The sequence below is a fragment of the Patella vulgata genome, chromosome 2 (assembly GCF_932274485.2).
Source record: "Patella vulgata chromosome 2, xgPatVulg1.2, whole genome shotgun sequence".
NCBI classification, from domain to species: Eukaryota; Metazoa; Mollusca; class Gastropoda; family Patellidae; genus Patella; species Patella vulgata.
The window spans coordinates 25,438,417-25,461,985 of record NC_065880.2 but is presented as its reverse complement, the minus strand read 5'-3'; the positions used below and the strand labels follow the sequence as shown (position 1 = coordinate 25,461,985).

Below are 23,569 nucleotides of genomic sequence, written 5' to 3'. Positions count from 1 at the left end.
CAAAGCGAGCCTTGCAATATCAATAATCATACATCTATTATAAATCTAATAAATTAAAGAATCCCCGTTCAAAAGTAGCACAAAAGACTTGATAGATGTCAAGATATTTTAATAATATAACATTTTGGGTTGAGATACCCTTTATCAAATTATCCAGTATTATAAATCTAAACAGGAATACCAATTTAAAAAAAAATATTTTGCTGTAAACAACCCATTACTTTTCCAGGTACAATAGAACAGAACCCAGGTTAAAAAATTTATCTGCTATCAATAATTATTAGTAAAGTTTTTATATTGATTGCCATATGATTATTGAGCACAGAAGGTCCCGGGTGTCTTAATTCTGGAACAAGTACCAGTATATGAGGGACTTATTATCTAAGATTGATAAGAACATGCATCACTGTGACATCCCAGATCCAATAAAGTACAAATACTTGTTTGTACAATTACAATTTAATGTGTGAAAAAGAAAATAGATTCTACTATTTAAAACTTATAATAATACATTCAGATTATATAAGCTTATTTTTCATGGCAACATAATACTATTTAGCTGAATATTATTTACTGATTCCAACATTAAAGAAAACAGAACAGAATCCCTAAACGCCATCAAATTGGTTATAGTGTCTGGGCATTGGCAAGCTAAAAGTTTAACAGCAGACGAATTTTAAGGAAGGTCAGTCTAACCCAAACTTGATTATATGTATGACATAAACATAGTCTGTACATCACATTAAACTCTTCTAAAAACAATCTTAACATTCAAGTGTAATGAAAGAATCTGATAGAACTCCAAGTAATGTCTTTATATTATATCTTTGAAAGTATTATAAATTAATTTCTGAAGATAACAGCAAACTCATCCTAAACAGGAATTATATAGGTAAGTCTACTTGCAACCGGCTTCTGTTATATATATAGAGATTAATATATTTATTTTAAAAAAGTTAGAATGTAGCCAAATGAAATATAGACTTATCTTGAAATGAAATGAAATGGGGTTTAACGTCCTACTGTTCTGCTCCGACTGGGCTAATGAAGATGGGCATATGCTATACAGTGTGCCATGAGGGAAGTTTTGCCCCTGCCGCGGCACTATGACCTACTCTTATATCGAATTCCAACCGACATGGGATCTTTTACGTGTACGCTAATGTATACACAGGACCTCTGTTTTTTCGTATCTTCCGAATGACTAGACATTTGTCCTTGTCAGGCCCTCCATCATGTACCACTGACAAGGGGAACCACGGAAAATCCCGATGAACTTTCTTGGCCAATGCAGGGACCTCCAAGCTAGCAAGCCAGCGTCTTTCCCACTTAGCCACAGTGTCAAAATTTTCATATCAGCTCATTGAGAAAAAAAAGCAGTATCAGTACAATTTTAAACCAAAACATAACAGTAAATAGTTTTAAACTCTACCTAAACTCACGAACAATAGGAAATAAAGCACTGAACTACTAAGAGCAAAGGACTTTGTACAAGCATCTGCTGAACTTCTTAAAGATTCCACATACAAACTCGTTTTTAGAATTACTTGAATATTTAATAATAATTTTTGTTTTATTACAATATCAAACATGCTTAGAATGTTGACATAAATTTGATGTTCATTGCATTCTACTATTATTATCAGTAAATGGCTATAAACCAGATGGAATATCCATCATCTTCAGTAATGGTATGACCTGTATGCCCTTCCAATTCCTGGAGTGTGAACTCATTAATATTAGAAACACTCTTATGTTCATCTAAATTTCAAACTACCATCTTACCTGAAAGAGATCCTTGTACTGTTCTAATAATCCTAAACCCAACATATTTTAGAGATAGTTTATCTTTTGACATAATCTAGAAGTTTCATAAAGTCTTGAGTCTTATAAGACATTAAATATTTAATCTTCAATTAAACTTATCATGCATTTTGACCTGTCCACTGACTAAAATCTATTTACCCTAATAGCTGTAAGGTACAAATAAAATATTAATTTGTCAAAATATCCATATCATTTCAATAACTTACACCTGGGTCACCATTGATATTTATTTTAATCAATCACTTTTGGCATTTGCTCCATTAAAGATATTTGTGGTTCTCAGTGCTTTCTAACAATCTTAAATTGATTTGTCTGGATTATACATATATCTCTATCTCCACCTTTCATTTATTTATTCATACTTTGAATGATAAAATTGAAAATGTTCCAAGATATATCATAAGAGGAAGCCAAAGAATAGTACAAATTGTTAAATCTTTTGTTGTAACTATTTTAACTTCCAATCTTGAACAATTTTTGTCGACAAGTTCCAATTGGCACAGTGTCACAAAGAAGACAATTAACAATTACTTCTTAATCTGGAAATATATATATTGTTTGAATGACAATTGGAATTGAAATGTCATGAATTGTCAAATAATAGAAGTTTGAACCATAAAACATATATAATCATTGGGATTTATATCATCGAAATGAATAAAGAAAGCTTTTACCACTAAATACAAATTCAAAAAGAGTAGGCCTACATGTACTTTAAAATTGTAAGAACATTTTGGCTGAAGACTGCCACTTAAAAGATGAAATGTTTGAGAAGTGTTTTGTACAAGTTGCTCTTTATAGAGGAATCACAGGTATCTAGTTGCTAATTGTAACACTTCAGCTATTTATACAAGTCTATCAAAGACCAGTATAATTGTTGATGTCATGTAATGTCACCAAACAGAAAGAAAAAAAACACAGAAAGATCAGAGGTGAATGAAGGATGGGGGTAGAAGAGATCTACTAGCAGCAGCAGGTGCTAGATTTTCCATGTATAATTATTTACATAAGTGGTTTATTCTACAACATCTGGTGACCATCATTAAACATGTACCTAAACCTAATATAAACTCTGCCATCACATTTAACATTTTTAACAACTAAACATTTTACTATTATTTTCTATTTTCTCAACAAACTACACCTACATATATTAGATGATTACTCCATTTTTTCCTGGAATTTTGTTCATCATCTCAAAGAATAATCAATTGCTTCATCAACATAGATGCATGTTATGAAATGGAAGCTTAATGATATACTCAGTATGCAAGTCAAGATGTCTTTTCCACATTCCAACTCACTTCACCAGAGAACACACACTACACTTGTCTTATTTTAAATTTACATGACATTAAGAAACAGTATAAGGCTTCATTGAAAAACAAAACATTGGCAAATGGTTTGTTATTTTAAATGAAACCTTATCAAGATTCCTCGTTTCAAGGCACAAGTGGTCAATGAGATGGTTCAATTACGTTAGTTCTTTACCTGAATGTTTCAGACTCTTACTGGATAGCAGATTAAAACAATATCAGTGCCAAACTCCAAACAAATCCACAGAGCATGAAACTGATTCCTCTATCACAAAGATTGACTGTCTGATGACTGACATTTTGTCATTGATCGTGATATAATTTGTCAGATATATTTACTGAAAACACATTCTTCTATATTTAAAGGTACTATTATGTTAGACCAATGTAATGCCGTGCCAACTCAAGGAAAAAAGAAATTAGGCCAATATTAACATTGCAGACAGTTGTATAATGAGTATTGATTTTTAACCAGAGGTATCATTTCCTACCAGATCTATAGCTTATATTATAACACGATAATTCCTACTTGATAAAATTCCTACATTTTAAGATATATTAACTCCTTAGGGGTTAATCTCCATCAAACATTATTAGTTTATACAATTGCAAGACTTGTTGCAATTTCAAGGGATATAAAACTTATTAGAAGGTCAACAGATCTTAAGATCTGGGTAAGAACTATTCTAGTTCTTATTGTAAAACACCCTGAAACCCATTATAGTTCTATTGTGTACCCTTGTCCACATTAAGACAAAGAACTCCCTTCATGTTGTTGCAGTGCTTTTTGTGCCGGATTAAAGAGTCTTTAAGATTATGATAAAGACAAACACTAAGTGTATTATATCATTAGATTTTAACTCTGATGATCAAATGAGAGTAATGCCAATTAAAATAATTTGCGGATAATTTTGATAGTACCTGTGGATAATCTGGAAGTTTAACTAGTACAGGAGCAACAGAATGTTATACAAGATGATGACCACCTACGGTGGGATTACTTAATATGACCAAGTCCAGATTCCTTCATCAATTTGATAAGATGCACAGATAAATTCTCTTCAAACCCTTATCTTAAATCAAAATTCTTTCTTTACAATAATAATGATTACAGACCCTGATATGAATTATTTTCCAGCCTAGATCAATATAAAGTTTGATATCCTGATCAATTAAATAAATTTAATTTCTGTGTGCAGAAACATCCTGCTGCCAAAATAGATAATATTTTTATAGTTTTCTGTACAAATCATGTAATGTAGAACGGATGCTGCAAACCTTGTTTTTCAGATTATAAAATTGTAGTCTACACATTAAGAAAAAACTTGACATGTGCAGATTTAAAGTATTTTTTCTATTATTTGTTGCTACAGGTTGTTTTATTTAAACAGTAAACTGTAATGAAGCAGTTGTTAATATAACATTCTACTCTTAGTTTTTTTTTACACTGTATTCTATAATAATATGTAACACCAACCTCAGATCAACACTCTACGATTGAGGTAACCAAAGAACCAACATATGCCTAGTCTTTTATTCCAACTAAAATAGTGGGTGGCCATTAATGAGGAAAAACAACTGCACGCTTTAAACTTCATTTCAACAGACATCGTCTTGTAGGTTGTAACTTTAAATCCTGTTACATATAATATTTTAATCAATTTTCTAAACTTACACAATTCCTTCTCATACATTAAAATATCCTGACCCAGAGTTCACCAAGCATTCAATCAAAAATATCATTGCTCCAGAAACAAAACTTTGCACATAGTTTCTTATTGATGTATTTGATACATTAATACAACAAAAGTATTATAAAGGGCTATATTTTAGTTGAAATAAGGTGAACAATTTTGAGTAAATTTTTATCTTAAGTCTGAGAATGCTTTGTGAACTCGAGGCCTGATTTTAATTTATATAATGGCATAAAAAATTTGAGGTTTCATTATTGTTAATATTTTGTTGAGAAAATTAAATACACTGTGTCTGTGCCTTACAACTGCCCGTCTTTCCATTGTCTTTTGTATGTTTCATAATGGTCTTTAGTTGATTCTATATGCATACAGTCCTTAGTGAACGTTTATCTCAACTTGTCCTGGCCATTCTCAATTTTACTATTTAAATCGTGACAAACATCGTTTATTTGGATTAAAATTAAGTGCTTGGATAATCTTGTATTTACTTATCTTGTATATTTATGTGTCAAATGATGATTGGGGTTTCAGTTAAAAAGGTGTTAAAATGATTTACCCCTTGATGTGTAAATAATGTGTATCATTGGATTAATTGTATATTCCACAGATTGTTGTCAAAGGCTGATGTTATTAAGAAAGGGAGAGATCATCATAGGTAATCCATTTGTATATCCTTGGGATGATCTTTAAATCTGGAGATTTTAAGCTGACATCTAAAGTGTCATAAAAAGTGATGATAATTTGATGATAGGTGTCAATGGTTTACAACCTGGTAAATTATTACAGTAATTATATGCAAATTTCATAACAAATATACAACTATCATAATCCAAACTAGTTATTAATATCAACTTATAATTACTCATGTGGGCATAGTTACTTGAACAAATAAATATACGTATAATTCTGTGACATACAATTACTGTTTATAACTGACCGATTACATAATATTCTTTTTGAATGCTTGTATTATCAAAATTGAAATCTTTAGAAAATGCAGAATCTTTCTTAGGTATACCAGAAAGGTTTATAAGTCAAAGTATTATCCAATAATAACAAGCTTAGCCATGCTTATCATCAATCATAACCATTCTGTCTTTCAACATTACTTCTCTTATTACAAGTAAAAGATATCTGTATGTTGTAAGTAATTTCTCTTAGGGACTAAGATCATTATAAGATAATATTTTACTTTAAGTAACAATGTTCGGAATTAGTCATCATATATTATGAAAATCTAAGCACTATTTCGATTCCAAGATTCCCTAAATCTATCTTAAATAGATTGAGTAAGAGAAAAATAAAGGATCATTTGTGATGCTAATATAAAATTGGACGTTTACGCAGACCTTACTACAGCTGCATTTTGTTTAATAAATTATTGAAAGCAAAGTGTTAAAGGAAGAAGATACAGACAGACGGACATGATAAACAAAGATGGTTAAGATGGGGAGGAAATAAGTTCTTATCTCTATCTACACTTACACCAAGTAGTACCAAGTTTAATGTAGTTATAATATAATATAGTAAACTTTGTTTTAACCTATTTTAACAGCTTGGATAAATTCTTCTCAATTTGTTAACCTGTGCAAATAAAATCTCAAATGATCATAAAAGTACTGATTGTGTAATAAATGGAGCTCCCATCCCTCTGAAATTTTGTCAACTCTTATTTTGAACTATCCACCCTAGTTCAGAATGGTTCTGTATGTAATCTTGGAACTGCAATTACATATAATTCATTATACAGGAACCATAATGCTTGAAAGTAAGAGAATCAGCTGTTATTTGAAATGAATGCCATCAGTGAAGCTTTTCTTTCGGTTCTACATAAAATATAAATCTGCAGTCAGCTGATGTACATTTATACATGTAAATCTGTTAACAGGGATATTCATTGGCAGTATGCGTCTAGTAAATTGTAATGTTATAATGAATAATATATCATTTTATACAGAAAATCTATTGACATTACTGAAATAGATCTTATATATTTTTCTAAGTCAGGCAAAATAAAGAAATCACTGCAATTAATCAGTTGCTGGAGACTGTGTTGTATGAAAGTAACAGTTCGGTTGTAATGCCTATTAGTAATCATTACAGATTTTCATAATTAAATCTAATGGATGTCTGCATAGACCGTATAACAGTTGACTCAATACAATTGTGTCTGGTTTAGTGCTAACTACTGTGGTCAAGATGAGGGATAGTTACAACATGCACAATAAAACTAAAATACATCCTGGTACAAAAGTACTATGAACATCAATTTGATACATAACTAAAAAGAAAAACTTACCACTAACGGAAGAATTCTGTATAACACAAGCCATATTTACACTGACAGTACTAGCCAGTCTGCTTATACTCTTATAGAACGATTCCACAAAGTTACAACAACCCCTTAAACTGCACTCTCTTAAACAATCACAGCTCAGCTGCAATATTTACAGCAAATAGCTGTAAATGATTTCACTCGTTTTTCATGATATTTGGCTAGATTTGTTGAGCTGCTCAACAAGAATTTGAGATTAGTTTAAGACAGTAGATGGAAACGAGTGAAGTTCAGGTACATGTAGCCCTGTAGTTACCGGTGGGCTAGCCTGCCAGCCTGAAGTCAGATCAGCCAATAGATGGCAGTGTGGAGGTGGATATGTGAAGTACAAGCAAGCCAGAATGTCTCACTGATCTAGTCCATAATGTGAAGATGCTCTCACTACTAGTAGCTAAAGCCAAACCGACCAGGCATGTGTTCTCCATTAATCAGCTGTCAGGGCTATTAATAGTAACAGGCAAACCTGGTCCAAAGTGATGAAAACCTGGGGATTCCCTTCTGCAATCATTGTTTCTTATCTTTAACACAGGAGTGAGGGGAGAAGTTAAAACTAGAACAATCAACTTAATGATTTCAAGTCGTTTATATGTCCTTTCAATCTGGGGTCAGACTGACAACTTGTTAAAATTCCAACAATCTTTCTAATATCTGACCTAGCACTTTAATCACAATACAAGAAAGAGAAAACATTTGAAACTAAGAAATAGCCAATGCCAACACAATAGAATGTTAGTATTGTTTTTGTTTATACAACTGGAATATTAATCTAGTCAATATGTGCACATATTTATATTGATAGATGTAATGGTGATTGATGTACATGATGAATACCCAGAATACCATAAGTACAAAATTATATACATACATGTATATGTAATAAAACATTGGTTAAAATGTCTAATTAAAAACAAAGATAAAGTCTATCAGGCTGGTAATTTAAACATTAACATTTACAAACAAGTTTAAAATCAAAGCTGTGAATTATAATACCCTTTCGGCAAAGATAGTTGGGGTTTTTTTACACCTTGGTGGTTGAAATATCACTCATCCAACAAAATATTCATTCTTATTAATAATGTAAGATCTGTTTTTTTTCTCAAACACAGATTAAAATCTGCATTTATTAATATAACGGTAAATTCAACATACCCAACTTATGGAAAAGTTAAAGACCTTTCATGCCATGTAAAGCAATAGTTATGTACTCACATACATCAACTACACCAAATAACCATTCTTTTTATAAATAATGGGTAAAATACACGCATGTTTTATTTATATACGTATCAGTTAATAGATGAATATATATATTGCGTATTTCAAGATAGGAAGATTCCAAGAACAATGACATTTTGGATGGTCTGAGTTGAGATGTAGAGCAGCTGTATTATTCGTAGACAAAAAAGTATCAAGTATACCAGATGAAACAATCAAGTTATTTAACAAAAATACAATGTTCATAATTACAGATATATGAAGGGGAATAAATCAACAATAAAAACACCAAAAGTTTTAAATTAGCATGTAAGCTTATTCTTAAAGTACCAACATAATATTTAATGCTTACAACTTTAAGTGTCACATATTTTATTACAGCATTGTATTAGATTCATAAATCTTTTTCTTGTCCTTGTTAAAGTCTAAAATTAATATAAAAAAATACTCTTGAGCAAGTTCTTAAGAATCCAACTAAGTCTAACATTAATATCAACAAATATTGTTGAGCAAGTTCTAAAGAATACAACAAAGTTTGATCAAATTCCAAAGAGAACTCTGTCGTGAATAGGGTTTCCATAGAAGCAAAATGCATTCAAAACTCAATGATTTATAATCAAAATATTCTTGATTATAATTGGGTTCTTCCTTATGACCCAATGAACAATTTCACCAAGTTTAAAAAAAAATTCAAATCGTAACTTTGCCAGCATTGTGGTCATAGATTTCTGCAAAATCTAAAATTCAATAGGGTGCTGCCTTATGCACCAGTGAACAGGCTTACCAAGTTTTAAAAAATTCTTTCCTGTTGACCAATCCCATTAACCAGACGGTAAATAGGAGGATAAATCAGTGATTTTTTGTCGAAAATCCTTAATTTCAATGGGGTTGTTTTAGAAATCACATTCAGAACATTGTCCTATAACCAGTTCAAAACCTTAAAATGTCACGATTACTCTGATAAATAACTGCAAAATGTGGTTGAGGTTTATGTTCATAGGAATTTAGTAAGTTTGAAAGTAAACTTGGTAACTTGCAAGACTGAAACGTTGGTCCCTCTGACCTGATTAATTTGGAAAAAAACCCCAACCCCAAACAAATTGTCAAGTAACATGATGTCCCGTAAAGTGTTCATAAGCAGACAGAGGTGACAAGGATATACATCCAGATTTATTTATTTCATTGTTGACCTGTGTATCTGTCTTAGGTTTACTATTGGACTAGCACAACAATAAAGCACCTACATATCTTTCAAAACAATTCATCAGATGATATAAATGTAGCTAATCTCTAGAAATCTAACAAGTTAACAACCTCGTAAAACCATGTTGTTTGTTAACATATTCTTTAAATTCTATTCCTCTTACCAATAGATCTTGATAATGTTATGTTGAGATGTTTTTTTGCCGACATATGCATGTTAAGTTTGAGAAGGGTAGAGGAAAAGTAAGACTATTGTCTCCAGTACCTACATTAACACCAGTAGATAAAGAAAGTAATATATGATGACACTACCATTAAAAAGAGGAGAGAAAAGTATTTTTGTTCTGGCAATAATGTTGATAAGTAAAGATAGATAGTTGGTACCGTGACAACAATGTATATATATATGATCGCTATGGATATGATATATGGAGGAGATTTTTGTATAAATAAGCAAACTGAACAGCACTGTAACAATAATACTAACATCATCCTAGTTTTTCTGACAATCATTACTAAGTAATATTACAAATTCTACCTCCTACCAACAATTAATTGATGATCTAAATCATCATTCTACAATTTGAATCTATCTGATCAACTACTTGATCACAATCTTTTGTTTTACAAAATTGTAGATATTAGACTACAGTAAATGATGTGAAGGTTGAGAGATTAAAAGAAATGATTAACTTTGGTTGATGAAGACTGAAGGAGTCTGGTTTAATTATTAAACATGAAATTTGAACACTCTCACTGTAAGCTTATTTCCTTTTAGTGTTGGTGGGCGTCATTAGGTCAAACTTTCTGTTTTGGAACAGTGACTAGCTAATATCAGAAGGATTTTAATAAATATTGAATCCGGCAAATCTTTACGATGTAAAAAAAGAAATTCCTACTATTTTCAGCAAATTCTCTTCATTTCAACTCATTTATAAAATCAAGCAAAGGTAAGAGTTGACAAGAGCATCGCTACCGCTGCAATATACGTCCACATTCCTGCTTTGATTGATATGGTACTTTTTAAAACTAGAAATGGGCGTGGCTCTGCCCCTGGGGGTCGGGCATGCACCAAAAACAATAGGGATCTTCCTTGGGGTATAAGGAATAAGTATACCAAGTTTGAAGAAAATCCAGTAAGAATTGCGCCCTGTAGGCGACACAAAGACACACGAAAAGAAAATGGGAAATGGGCGTGGCTCTGCCCCTGGGGGTTGGGCATGTACCCCAAACGATAGGGATGTTCCTTAGGGTACAAAGAATGTGTATGCAAGATTATAAGTTAAGAAATGTGGCCTGTAGACGACAAACAAACAAATACTAGAAATGGGCGTGGCTCTGCCCCTGGGGGTCGGGCATGCACCAAAAACAATAGGGATCTTCCTTGGGGTATAAGGAATAAGTATACCAAGTTTGAAGAAAATCCAGTAAGAATTGCGCCCTGTAGGCGACACAAAGACACACGAAAAGAAAATGGGCGTGGCTCTGCCCCTGGGGGTTGGGCATGCACCCCAAACGATAGGGATGTTCCTTAGGGTACAAAGAATGTGTATGCAAAGTTTCAAGATTATTAGTTAAGAAATGTGGCCTGTAGACGACAAACAAACAAATACTAGAAATGGGCGTGGCTCTGCCCCGGGGGGTCGGGCATGCACCAAAAACAATAGGGATCTTCCTTGGGGTATAAGGAATAAGTATACCAAGTTTGAAGAAAATCCATGAAGAATTGCGCCCTGTAGGCGAACCACAGACACACACACACACACACACACACACACACATACATACATACACACACACACACACACAGACAGGGGCGACGGCATAATACGTTCACATTATGAATGTGGACGTATAAAAATGATTAATGATAGCAAGTCTGAGAAAACTGGTCTAAGAGTTTGTAGTTCTATTCCACTATATCTTGGGGTTCATCCATGGGGTATTCCTGTATTCAAATTACCTGCCCTTGATCATAGCTTGATTCAACAAACCAATCCAAAAAACTGGTTTACAAACCAGTTTTAGCTTCATTGTTTACATTCACACAAAATTATGGCAACTTGTTTGCTTGATTATGAGAAAGTATTCAAGAAATATAATATAAAAGTGACACACACAAAAAGATGCCCTAAAAAATATTTTTGATGGGAAAGATGTTTTTATGTCAGTCAAACAGGCAGTAGCTAGTCATTATGCCATCAAGCATATATTGCAGTGATTCTCAATGAGTGTGCTGCGAGATCTTCCTAAGTGTGCCGTGAAATTTTGAACAGCACACTAAGAAAATGTGAAAGAAGGGCGATCCAACTATGGTAAGTTCATAGCTGTGTTTTTCTTTATTTACCTTGAGTCATTCTATGTATCTATGACTAGTATGTGTCTACGGTTGTATGCTGTCTATGACTTACCATGTTTTATTTTGCAAGATTCAAATTTTTTTCATATCTATTTAGCCAGGTGTGCCGCAATTTTTTCATGTGTTCCAAGGTGTGCCGTTGGCAAAAAAATGGTTGAGAACCACTACATACTGTTATCTGTATTTAACGATAGAAATAACACAATCATCAAGGGCAGATAATTTGAATATGTGTCTCCCCCATGGATGAACTCAGCAGTTAGTGGAGTGGAATGGAATGAGACCACTGGGGCTTACGAGGATGTGTCAATATTAGATGGCAGTGTTATTGTTACTGGTACATGTAGTTTATATAGTAATCCTTGACAGTTGAATGGCAGTTTAAACTACAAAATGATTAATCTAAATGAAATGAAATGGGGTTTTCATGTCCTACTGTTCTGCTCAGAACTGGGCTAATGAAGACGGGCATACGCCATACAGTGTGCTATGAGGAAAATTTTGCCCGGACAGCGGCACTGTGGCCTACTCTTAATCGAATTCCAACTGTCAAGGGATCTTTTACATGCATGCCAATGTGTACACAGGACCTCGGTTTTCCATCCCATCCAAATGACTAGACAGCTATCCTTGTCAGGCCCTCTGTCAGGGTTCTTAATCCATTTTGAAATGAACCGGCCACGGGTAGGCCTAACGGATAGTCGTCTTTTCAACAACAAACATGTTGGTTTATTCATACTCTATTCACGACAGTAATTGCATAATTCACTAATTGCATAACGTATTCGGGATAATAACATTTATAGTCATTATTATTTCAGCAACTTGCATTGCATATTCCTACTTTTGCTTTCATCCAACTAAATGGAAGTTATAAATTAGTAAAAACTACAAGTACATACAAATGTTTTTTTTTTAAATTATATTATTCGTAAGCACATGTTAATATATATAAAAATAAAAAAGTATATAAATAACAAAGTAGCAAAAATCAGTTTCCGTGTAGACAGAACTCGGAAATATGCTGTACGTACGAAAGGTCACGTGGCCAATTGTCGTGATTCAGGTTAGTTTATTTTTAGTGTTAGCAGTATACGCAGCAGGACTCGTTCGGATATCTGAGAGGATCTCTTCCTCAATTTCACTGAATATTAAAGAAATAAATTCACCACAATAATTAAAATCACGATATAATTTTTTTGTCATTTCATGTCCCGTTCTGTCAAATCGTTTAATTATTGTTCATAATCATAATTTTCGATGGCAATGTTTCTTTTTGCTATGAAATACGCATTTCGGATTAACGCCCGGTTTGAAATAATTTCTATAGATTTAGGAATTAAACACTTTGTTCTGCCATCGTCTTTCTTTGCTACGTAGGTATGATCGTCAGATTAATATGGTATTTTATTGCCGATAATTTGGTTGACCTATATTGGACGTGGGAGGATCTCCGGCTTTTGAAATTTCCATTGACGACGTGCATGCTTGAAGTTCAAGGTCAACGCCGCCATCTCTATTTTCAGTTAAATCTCGTTTACGTTTCCTGGTGTCATTCTGCGAGGTGTTCAAGTACTTGGCATAATTACCTCAATTAAGTTGTTTATTTATGAAATAAGCCGAAGGTATTCATTGTAATGATTGACTCTTTGATGGGTTTCTTAATCGACGAGTAATAATTAACTCTTTGTAATCGGCCGAAAGTAGATTGATTTATGATAGTGGCCGGTTCATTGTTTTACCAATCGGCCTGATAATTAATTCTTTGCAAATTGGCCGAAAGTAGATTGATTTGTGATACCTTAGTGGCCGGTTCATTGTTTTACCAATCGGCTAGATTAAAGATCAGTCGGCTAAAGCCGACAAAAAACAGCCGATTAAGATCCCTGCCCTCTGTCCTGCATCACTGACAAGGGGAACCACGCCGGAAAATCGGGATGAACTTTCTCAGCCAATGCAGGGATCGAACACCCGGTATACTTCCCGGTATTTTGTCTTCTGTGGAAAACATATTTTATTAGGTCAGACCAAAGAATGATGTTGAAAGGGAGAGGGAGAGAGACCCAAACATGCAAAGCAAGATTTCAAGGTCCATTCAAAACAAACTAGTTATTTGAATATTGTGTAATCATAAAGGAACCTTAACCGGTGGGAGGCAATTGGTAGACCTGGAAAAACCCCACATGGTTAGGCAGAGTAATTTGACTAACCTACTCCTTGTTATATCAAAACCATGCAACTTGACTTAATGACGGACCTGATGATCTGAAACGGTTGTGTTAGACCACTCAGTCATCCAACCCCCAAGTGGTTTTGACATTATAGTTGCTGTACTTTTTTTGATACTACAATTATTAAATAATTATAGATAAAACAAAATTAACAGTATAAACATATTACTTTATTATCAACAGGCCGGAAAACAGCACAGCAAGAAATTTCTTGCTGGCAGAATGTTTGCCAAAATGTCTGCTATCACCTTCATTTTATTTTGGAAATTGTTCCCAAAAACACATTTCAGAAGCTGAATAAATCATTAGATTGCAATCAGCCAGCTATAATTTAAAGCTGTATTTAAAGAAAGTACATAAGATTTAAAATCTCCTTTTTCTAAATGAACACCCATATTTAATTATGAAAATATACCAAATTTTAACCAGACCTAACCCTATGACACGACAAACCTCTTTGAAACCAGTAACCAGCGCTTGCCAAGTAAGATACGCCCACATTTTGCAAGAGATGGATAGAGAAAACGCTAAGAAATAAATAAATGTAATTTTGCGTACCATCAGGGGCCATAATCCAGAAGTTATGGTCTGATATGTGCAAATATCCAAAGGAACTGAGATCTTTGAGATATAAACATACATTTAAAGTTTCATCAAAAATCGGATAAAAATTGTGACCTCTAACAGGTCCAGAACCTTGGTATTACATACTTTTACACAATTGTGTTCAAGGAGCAGCCAATTGAACTCAATCATCATCAAGGTGTAAGATTAATATGGTTAAACGATTTTTAAAATCGGAAAAAAAATTGTGACCCTCTAGATGGGTCCACAATCTTTATATCACATACTTTAACACTATTTATGTACAGAGAGCGGCAGTTTGGGTCTGATTTTCACGAAATTTAACCTTATTCATCATAATGGTGCAACGGTGATGTATTTAAAAGTGACCTCTAACAGGTCCAGAACCTTGGTATTACATACTTTTACACAATTGTGTTCAAGGAGCAGCCAATTGAACTCAATCATCATCAAGGTGTAAGATTAATATGGTTAAACGATTTTTAAAATCGGAAAAAAAATTGTGACCCTCTAGATGGGTCCACAATCTTTATATCACATACTTTAACACTATTTATGTACAGAGAGCGGCAGTTTGGGTCTGATTTTCACGAAATTTAACCTTATTCATCATAATGGTGCAACGGTGATGTATTTAAAAGTGACCTCTAACAGGTCCAGAACCTTGGTATTACATACTTTTACACAATTGTGTTCAAGGAGCAGCCAATTGAACTCAATCATCATCAAGGTGTAAGATTAATATGGTGAAACGATTTTTAAAATCGGAAAAAAAATTGTGACCCTCTAGATGGTCCACAATCTTTATATTACATACTTTAACACTATTTATGTACAGAGAGCGGCAGTTTGGGTCTGATTTTCACAAAATTTAACCTTATTCATCATAATGGTGCAACGGTGATGTATTTAAAAGTTTTTTTTAAATCGGATAAAAATAGTAACCTCTAGAGGAACCACACGCTAAAAATGTGATTTTTCGTTCAATTATGGGCCGTAATCCAGGAAGTTACAGTCCGATATGCACGAATATTGAAAGGAGAGGAACCAAGATCGTTGGGTTATAGACATCGGATAAAAATTGTGTCCTCTAGAGTGTCCACAAGCTAAAAACGTGATTTTTCGTACAATCAGGGACCATAATCCAGGAAGTTACGATCCGATACATGCCAATATCGAAAGGGACCAAGATCTTTGAGATAAACCTATAAAAATGGTGACCTGTAGAGTGTTCATAAACAAATTGTGGACGTCTGCACGGACTGGGGCGATGACAATACACATCCACATAAAAATGTAGGCGTAAAAAAAATGCTAGCTTGTATCAGCTATAGGAAAATCATTTTTGATTAAAATTGTTGGTCAGGCTTGGCTTGTAACTGTGCTCAAGTCGCCAGCTTGCCTTCCTCGGCATCCGTTATAGTAACTGCAGCCATGGTGGTTTTCACATTTTTCCAATAGTATCTTGAGATGGGGTAAATTATTTTCTAATGACTAGCTCAGCCTGTGATCAAACATGACAGCCACAGATGAACTTATGTATATCAGTTGTGACAGGATAATATTGGTCAGCAACCAGTCACCAAAGTAGATATAAAAGCATCTCACTAAAAACAGTCTATGACTGGTTGTGAACTAGTTTTAGATGCATACATATCGGCTGGTTTATTCTGATTGATCAGTTTTTGTTGGTCCTTCCCAGTAGCAGATTGCCCAGCTTTATTCAAACAAAGTTATTTTTTGGGTTTACAATGACTGAAATCCAATGAGCCATTTTGAATTAAAAGTTTTGTCTTTGTTGCTCAAATCTTGAATGTAACATTTGTCTTCCCACTGCTGTTCTGAAAAACTGAATCTTATGAGAGGACAAAGGATTACCCAGTCTCACCTTGAAATAACATGTTTGCCAGTTTAAAAAACAGTGCGTAGCAAATGTTCTGTCAATTAAATATACAGGTAGTCTAAAAAAAAACAATTTGGACTAAACAAACTACCTCTCCAGTAGATACTAAATCACACTGCATTGGTATTTGCATCTTTCAGTGTTGTGCAAGATAAATAAAAACTATCATATATAGCTTGAAACTCTATATCCTTCTACAGCTGTATGTCTGCAACAAGAACTAAGAATATTTACTTTTAACAGTTTTCTGTCAATACAACCGACCTCCATTTATCATTTCCCTCTGTACTATCTTTAAGATAAATATATTAACTGTAATAACTAATGGACAAATACCCAGAAAACAACAAAACAACAATATCTGTTTGCAATCAATGTCTATTTATTGCTACATGTCAGAATTTAAAAAAACCTTAGTGTGTGATAACCATATTTCACTTTTCTTAGTGGTCTGCGTCTGTGCAGATACCTGGCTTTCTATATAGTTGGCAAATTGCATTTTTATATTGTTGCTTTTCAGATGCAGAAAACTGGTTCTTGATAATAAATACTTGGCTCATACTTATAATAATAAAGCCTGACACTTTTCAATTTTTGTCAACCACTCAATTTGGAACCAATGTCCAAGTTTGTTGTTCTAAAAAAAAATATACAAAAATCCCCTGCACTACAATATGTGTCTTTGAAGAAAGGAACTCCAAATCTCAAAACTTCTGTAATCTAATGCAAAATAGGCCCGACATTATTAAGTTTATGATAGTTAATTTACAATGTCCTGAAGCTGAAGTAGTTTGACAACTGGGCTAACTTCCATTCAACAGAAATAACTCATTTTGCAAATACATGTAATGTATATTTCTTTATTTCGATTGCATGCACAACTTTTAGCACACCCAGTAGGAGTAAACTCGACTATGGTAAAGCAGTCCTACAAGCATGATGTCTTGCATTTAATGGTCAAGGAATAAGAATATATATCCTACAGATGGGGTGATTATTGGCTAAAAGTACACAGGTAAATAAGAAGGAATGAAAATTGAAATGAAATAAACATCAAATAAACTAGCAGTTACAAGAATGTAGTGTTGTTATTTGTATGTAGAAATTATTTATGTCAATATACTTATTCCATAAACTGCACAAAATAACTCACAAGTTGTTACCATAACACTAACAAATATCTGCACTTCAAAAAAGACTAATGTTTGAACCAGTGTTTTCTAATGTACTTTCACTGTGTATTCAGATGGTAAATATGTTTACCTCCAAACTAAGCATCTTTATTTTATCTTAACATCTTGGTTCTTAGACAGTCATTTACAGAGAGCTAATTTTAGTCTAAGTTGACTATAGAGTATTCATAATAGTTCGACCAGTGAACTCTTGGTGATGATTTAGTAATCAAAATAAAAAGTGTAAAAATAAAAAGATCAAACTGAACTTTTTCACTTTTTGGTAAAAGAAATCTTCCCCAAAACAATTTTATGAATAAAAAAACCTATATGTTTCTTTACTCCATAAATTTTCATATCTTCAAGCATTTCAATTAAATTAAATTGAAGATAGGAACAATCAAAGTACTGTAAATGGCACTCAAAAGTGCATGCTGAAAATATCATAGCTATTCGTAAAAAATAATATATTTAAGGCATTTTGAAGCACACGCTTACCGTACTCAAGTACCACACTTGCCAAAAATGCCCAATAAGATGATCACGATAGATTTTCTTGCGTTTATAGACAAGATAAGTAAAAAAAATTATGGTGCACAGGCTACTTTCATTGTTCTCTAATGTAACTAACTTTCTGTTGTGGTAAGTACGAGATATCAGTGAAAAAAATAGTGTGATTAGTAGTAGTTCGAGCAGTCATGTTCAAAGGTAATCAGATTGCCAAAATCAAAAATAGGTTGCCAGGCAACAAAACATATGCTCACAGTTGCTAAATCGCCCGAGCAGTCAGCAAGGGTTTTTGTATATTTAATCTTTTGTAGGTAATGGGGGGGCATTTACAAGACAAGATAGAGATCAGATAATAATTTTACCTCTTTGAGGGTTCACAAGCTGCTACAAACTGAAACAAGGACCTTTAACTCTAGAAGTAATTAACACAAATTGCTGAAATCCAATACGATTCTGCGTTTCAGTAATTTAAATGATGCATATAAATTTCATACAGTTCAGATGATAACTTTCTTCATTCAAGCATTTATTAAAGGTTCAACAAATAAAAACAAGGACAATAACTCCAGAAGAAATAAACAGTAATTGCTGAAATTCAATAGGCTTCTTCATTTCACTAATTTAAATGATGCGTATAAATTTCATACAGATCAGGTGATAACTTCACAAGGTTTAACAAAGTGAAGCAAGAGCATAACTCTAGATGTAATTAACAGAAAATTCTAAAATTCAAATGACTTTTTCATTTCACTAATTCAAAAAATGTATATAAATTTCATACAGATCAGATGATGACTTTTGTCGTTCGAGCATTCACAATGTTCAACAAAGTAAAACAAGGGCCATAACTCTAAAAACAAGAGACAGAAATTTCTCAAATTCAACAGATGTCTTCCTTTCACTAAATTAAATGATGCACATAAATTCCATATAGATCGAACGATAACTTTGTTGTTAAAGCATTCACAGGGTTCGACAAAGTGAAACAAGGGCCATAACTCTAGAGATAATTAACGGAAATTGCTGAAATTCAATAGCATTCTAATTTAAAATATACATATAAATTTCATACAGACCTGTTGATAAATTTTGTCGTTACACTGTTCACAAGGTGTTATAAAGTGAAACAAGGGCCATAACTCTGTGGGTTGAATTAGGATATCAGTATTAATAATATCTCCATCTATGAGAAGATGTCTACATTTGCATGTTGTTTGGATCTAGCAACTATATTTTATAAATATTTCTATAAACACCTTTCGGGGGTTGGATGGCCGAATGGTTAGCGTGTGTGTGTTGTATCATAAAGTCTGTCATTGAATCAACTGGCGTAGTTACGATTCCCCGGTTGTATGTGACAAGGAGTAGGGTTGCCTGTCCAACCTCTTGGCTTTTCTCAGGGTCCTCCTGTTTCCTCCCACTGCTAAAGACACCAACGTGCAAGTGAATAACGGAAATAAAACTGAAGCATATGTTAGTCCCAAAATGACCTAGTTTGTGTCATTGGACTTAAATCTCTCTCTCTTTCAGTACCTTTAAGCAAATTAATCTACAAAATGTTACACAAAAAGGTAAATAACCGTAAGATTTAAATTTTCTCCTTAAAGGTGAACCTAACTTCAGCTGAACAAATCTAAATAATCACCACCCATGCAACATACCTACCATTGGTTGGAATCCATTGAGTGGTTCTAGAAGATTTGAATCTGGTTTTGCTATTAACCGTAATATGTATCTTTAATGCAAGATTACTTATGACTGAAGTAACCGGTATTAAGTCAAAACAACTAGTGAATGTTTCAATGACATTTGGCCATTTTCCTACATTGTCTATTTATTGTATGCATAAAATAATTATCACTATAAGAAATTACATGTGGTTTTGACTTGCCTATACTTTTGTGACCCTTGTATCAGAATGCTGTTATCACAAAACTAAGGAAACAGTTATTATTACTATATCCTGCATATGAATATATCCCATCATCTTTTGTTATTAAAACAAATTAACAGGTTTTGATTAAGATACACCCAGAAGTTTTGTCTCACTATGAATTTTGAAGTAAATAAAATGCAAAATCTTTATATTGTTCTTTATTATATCAGAACATGCTGAACAGATGCTAGGACACAATTTCAAGCAAAAAGGACAAGAACTTTTGTTGCTATAGCATTCAACAATATTTTACAAAGGCCATAACTCTATAAGTAATCAACAAGAATTGTTCTGGGTCAATAGGATTCTTTGATTTTTTAATTTCAACAATGCATATAAATTTCAACCAGATCATGTAACATTCGAAAAAGTGAAAGATATCAGAAAGAAAAGAAATGAAATTGGGTTTAACATCCTACTATTCTGCACAGACTGAGCTATTGAAGACGGGTATAGTGCGAAAAATTTTGCCAAGACAAAGCATGCCCTACTGATATTGAATTCCAATTGTAAAGGGTCTTTTTACATGCATGCCAATTTGTACACGGGACATTGCTTTTTTTTTGTCCCAACCATACAGTGTCTCATGCCAGCCCCAGCCCCCAATCATGATAAGCTTTCTTCTGGGCCAACACAAGAAGAAAGGAATAAGGTTAATCCATAGTAATCTGGAAAGTTATTTTCTAGGGCAAAATAAGTAGGCTTTACATATAATTCATTTGCCACTGATTTAGAATGTAAACTGTGAAAAGATGAAATAATAGACCAGATAACATTTTTATAAAAGAGTGAATTTCATGTTTATGCCTAGAAAATTTTTCCAAGATTTATATCTAAGGTGGTAAAATGCTCTAAGTTTCTGTCATTAGTTATATCTCTTCATCCATAATGGAACTACTGAATTATCAGCATTAACATGTGTGCTTTACTGTAAATTCTTAAATAGTATCTGCTAATGAAGTACAATGCTTGTATACATTCAGAAAGAAAGGAGTTACAACATTAATTCACGATTAGAACCTATACACTTCTATTCATTATAAATCACCTTACATTTCAACATACTTACCATACTTTAGTACCATAACATTAATTTGAACAACAATTTAGGTCCCGGTATCATAACATAATTATTTTTATGAAAATTGACATGACAATCAGTCTTTGCTCAGAATTCTACATCAATGTTGAGATATAATCGTCTTTTATAACTTTGTCGACACAATGCCAAAACTTAAACTAAAATTAGCAAACAAACAACCTCTGCTTAAACTCTCCTAACAAAAATCAGATCATATAGAGCTTGATGAACCCATTACTAATTGAAACCAAGTCAATACCTTACTTTTACTTTAACTGAACAGACATTATGTAAGTGGAGTTGGTCACATGGCTACCATCAAAAATAGAGGTTTTCGGGTGGACAGTGGTTAGAAAAATACTTTCTGTCCAACCTGAACCATAAATTTAATTTTTATGCAACTATATAGCTACTGCAACTTTAAAAGAATGCAATCTTTATTAAAGGGCTAAAAAAACACCTATATAACTTTGCATATTTTTTAAATTTTGAAAACTTTCCCAGTAAATTGACATATATGATGTAATAAATAATAAAATGTAAGTAGAAAGGAGTTTGTTTCAACAATATGAGAAACTAAGATGATACTAGTCGGCATATTATTGAGTTACTGCTACCACATGTTAACAGTTGCTTGAAAAATTTCTGCCAGCCTCCTGTAGTTGATTATTTTTCAGTATAATAGCACACATCATTAAAGTTTTTTTATGCCCTTAAAGCACACTAATAGAGAAAGGAAGCAGAAATTAGGAATGCAAGTCTGGAAGCCAAGAGCTGTGTGATAGGTACAATGATGATTTCAACAGGTATGCGAGGAACTGTTCATCAATAACATCCCGAGTGCAAGCAACTTGTGTAAAAATAAACCAATAAATAGCTGACTATGTTTACAAAGTCAGGTGCAATGTCCTGTTATATCCCTACCTACCTAAACCGTATGTAATTAAAAAATTAAATATATGAAATGATGTGTAATGGCATGTCAGCATTAACTTGACTTTATTGCACCTAACATTTGGCGATAATCAAAACATACCTTATTACCAAATTGATTACAGAATTCATTAGAGAATGGAATGAGATTTAACTCCGTTGACACTAGGTTATTTCTAGACTATGGTTATGTCTGAAATACAAGGTCAGCGAATATTGCCTAGTTTGAAGCCCTTGAATTTTTTTTGTACAATTCTGACAAACTAGGCATACCTTATCTAGTTAACCTTGTTGGTGAAACCCCTAACAAGTTGAAAGTAACAAATATACTAATCAAAGAGTCTAGTTGATTTATATTTGTATTTAAGGTTTTTTTTAAATAAAGCTTGCAATATACTTATCCCTCCACAATAACTGCAACCCTATGTCGTATTTCAAACCCATAATGCTGTGAAATGAACTGATGTGTGGTTTATGTCTTACTTTTCTGAACCAAGTCGGCATCATGTTCATTTGTTACTAACAATTTTGCAAATGTGAATTATCAATGCTTTAAGTACACGATGCACAAATGCATTTCTAGGATAGATAATTAACATTATCAAGACAACAAACTTAACAATTTGCTGATCCCGATATTGCATTTTTCAAAAGATTTTATCTTCCTTGTTTATATTGTTTGCAGTAGATGCCAAATGTTTTGATTTCATCAGATCTTTGTACATACTGATTACTGAATGGAACTGAACAATCTATTGGTGTGATATTCCTTTTTGGACAGGTATTCCTTTCACAATATTGTAATTTTCAAGGTATTCAAAATCCCTCAAATGACAAGCTTTAAATGAATCTTGATGCTTGGTGCTATTTGCAAACATTAGAAATACATACCGCGCAAGTTCATGTAAAATTTTTAAAGAACTGCTTAGTTTCGACCAAATATTTTGATTAGGTCGGAAAGCAAGATAAAGATAAAAAAAGAGTCCAACAATGACAGGAATGGCTTGGACTGATAATCAAATAATTTGTAGGAGATAATTATTTGAAACTAGTGATAACCCATTCGCATTAATAAATACAATGAATACTTAACCCTGAAGTTAAAGATAAGTAATTGATAAAGGTAGACCAAACTCAGCTACCTTTAACGAGGTAAAAAACACCATAAAACCCATTAATGGTATATGGCAATTCCATAATTTATTTTGCCGGGAGTAGAAAATGTGAAAATTGAAAACTTGGCCTGGTATGTCTTAATTACCTCTTCCA

General features: G+C 33.0%; 1 protein-coding gene across 2 annotated transcripts in view; it reads right to left on the bottom strand.

Moving 5' to 3' along the window:
- LOC126810726 (myocardin-related transcription factor B) overlaps positions 1-23,569 on the bottom strand; it is a 79,808-nt gene that overhangs the window by 41,897 nt on the left and 14,342 nt on the right. Inside the window, exon 1 of one of the 2 annotated variants that reach the window (XM_050535941.2) lies at positions 7,137-7,530. The exons of the other annotated variant lie outside the window; for it this stretch is intronic. Within the exon in view, the coding sequence (XP_050391898.1) occupies positions 7,137-7,170 (34 nt within the window). The 5' untranslated portion in view covers positions 7,171-7,530. Of the gene's footprint in view, positions 1-7,136; positions 7,531-23,569 lie in introns of those variants that run through there. 2 annotated transcript variants of the gene reach the window in all.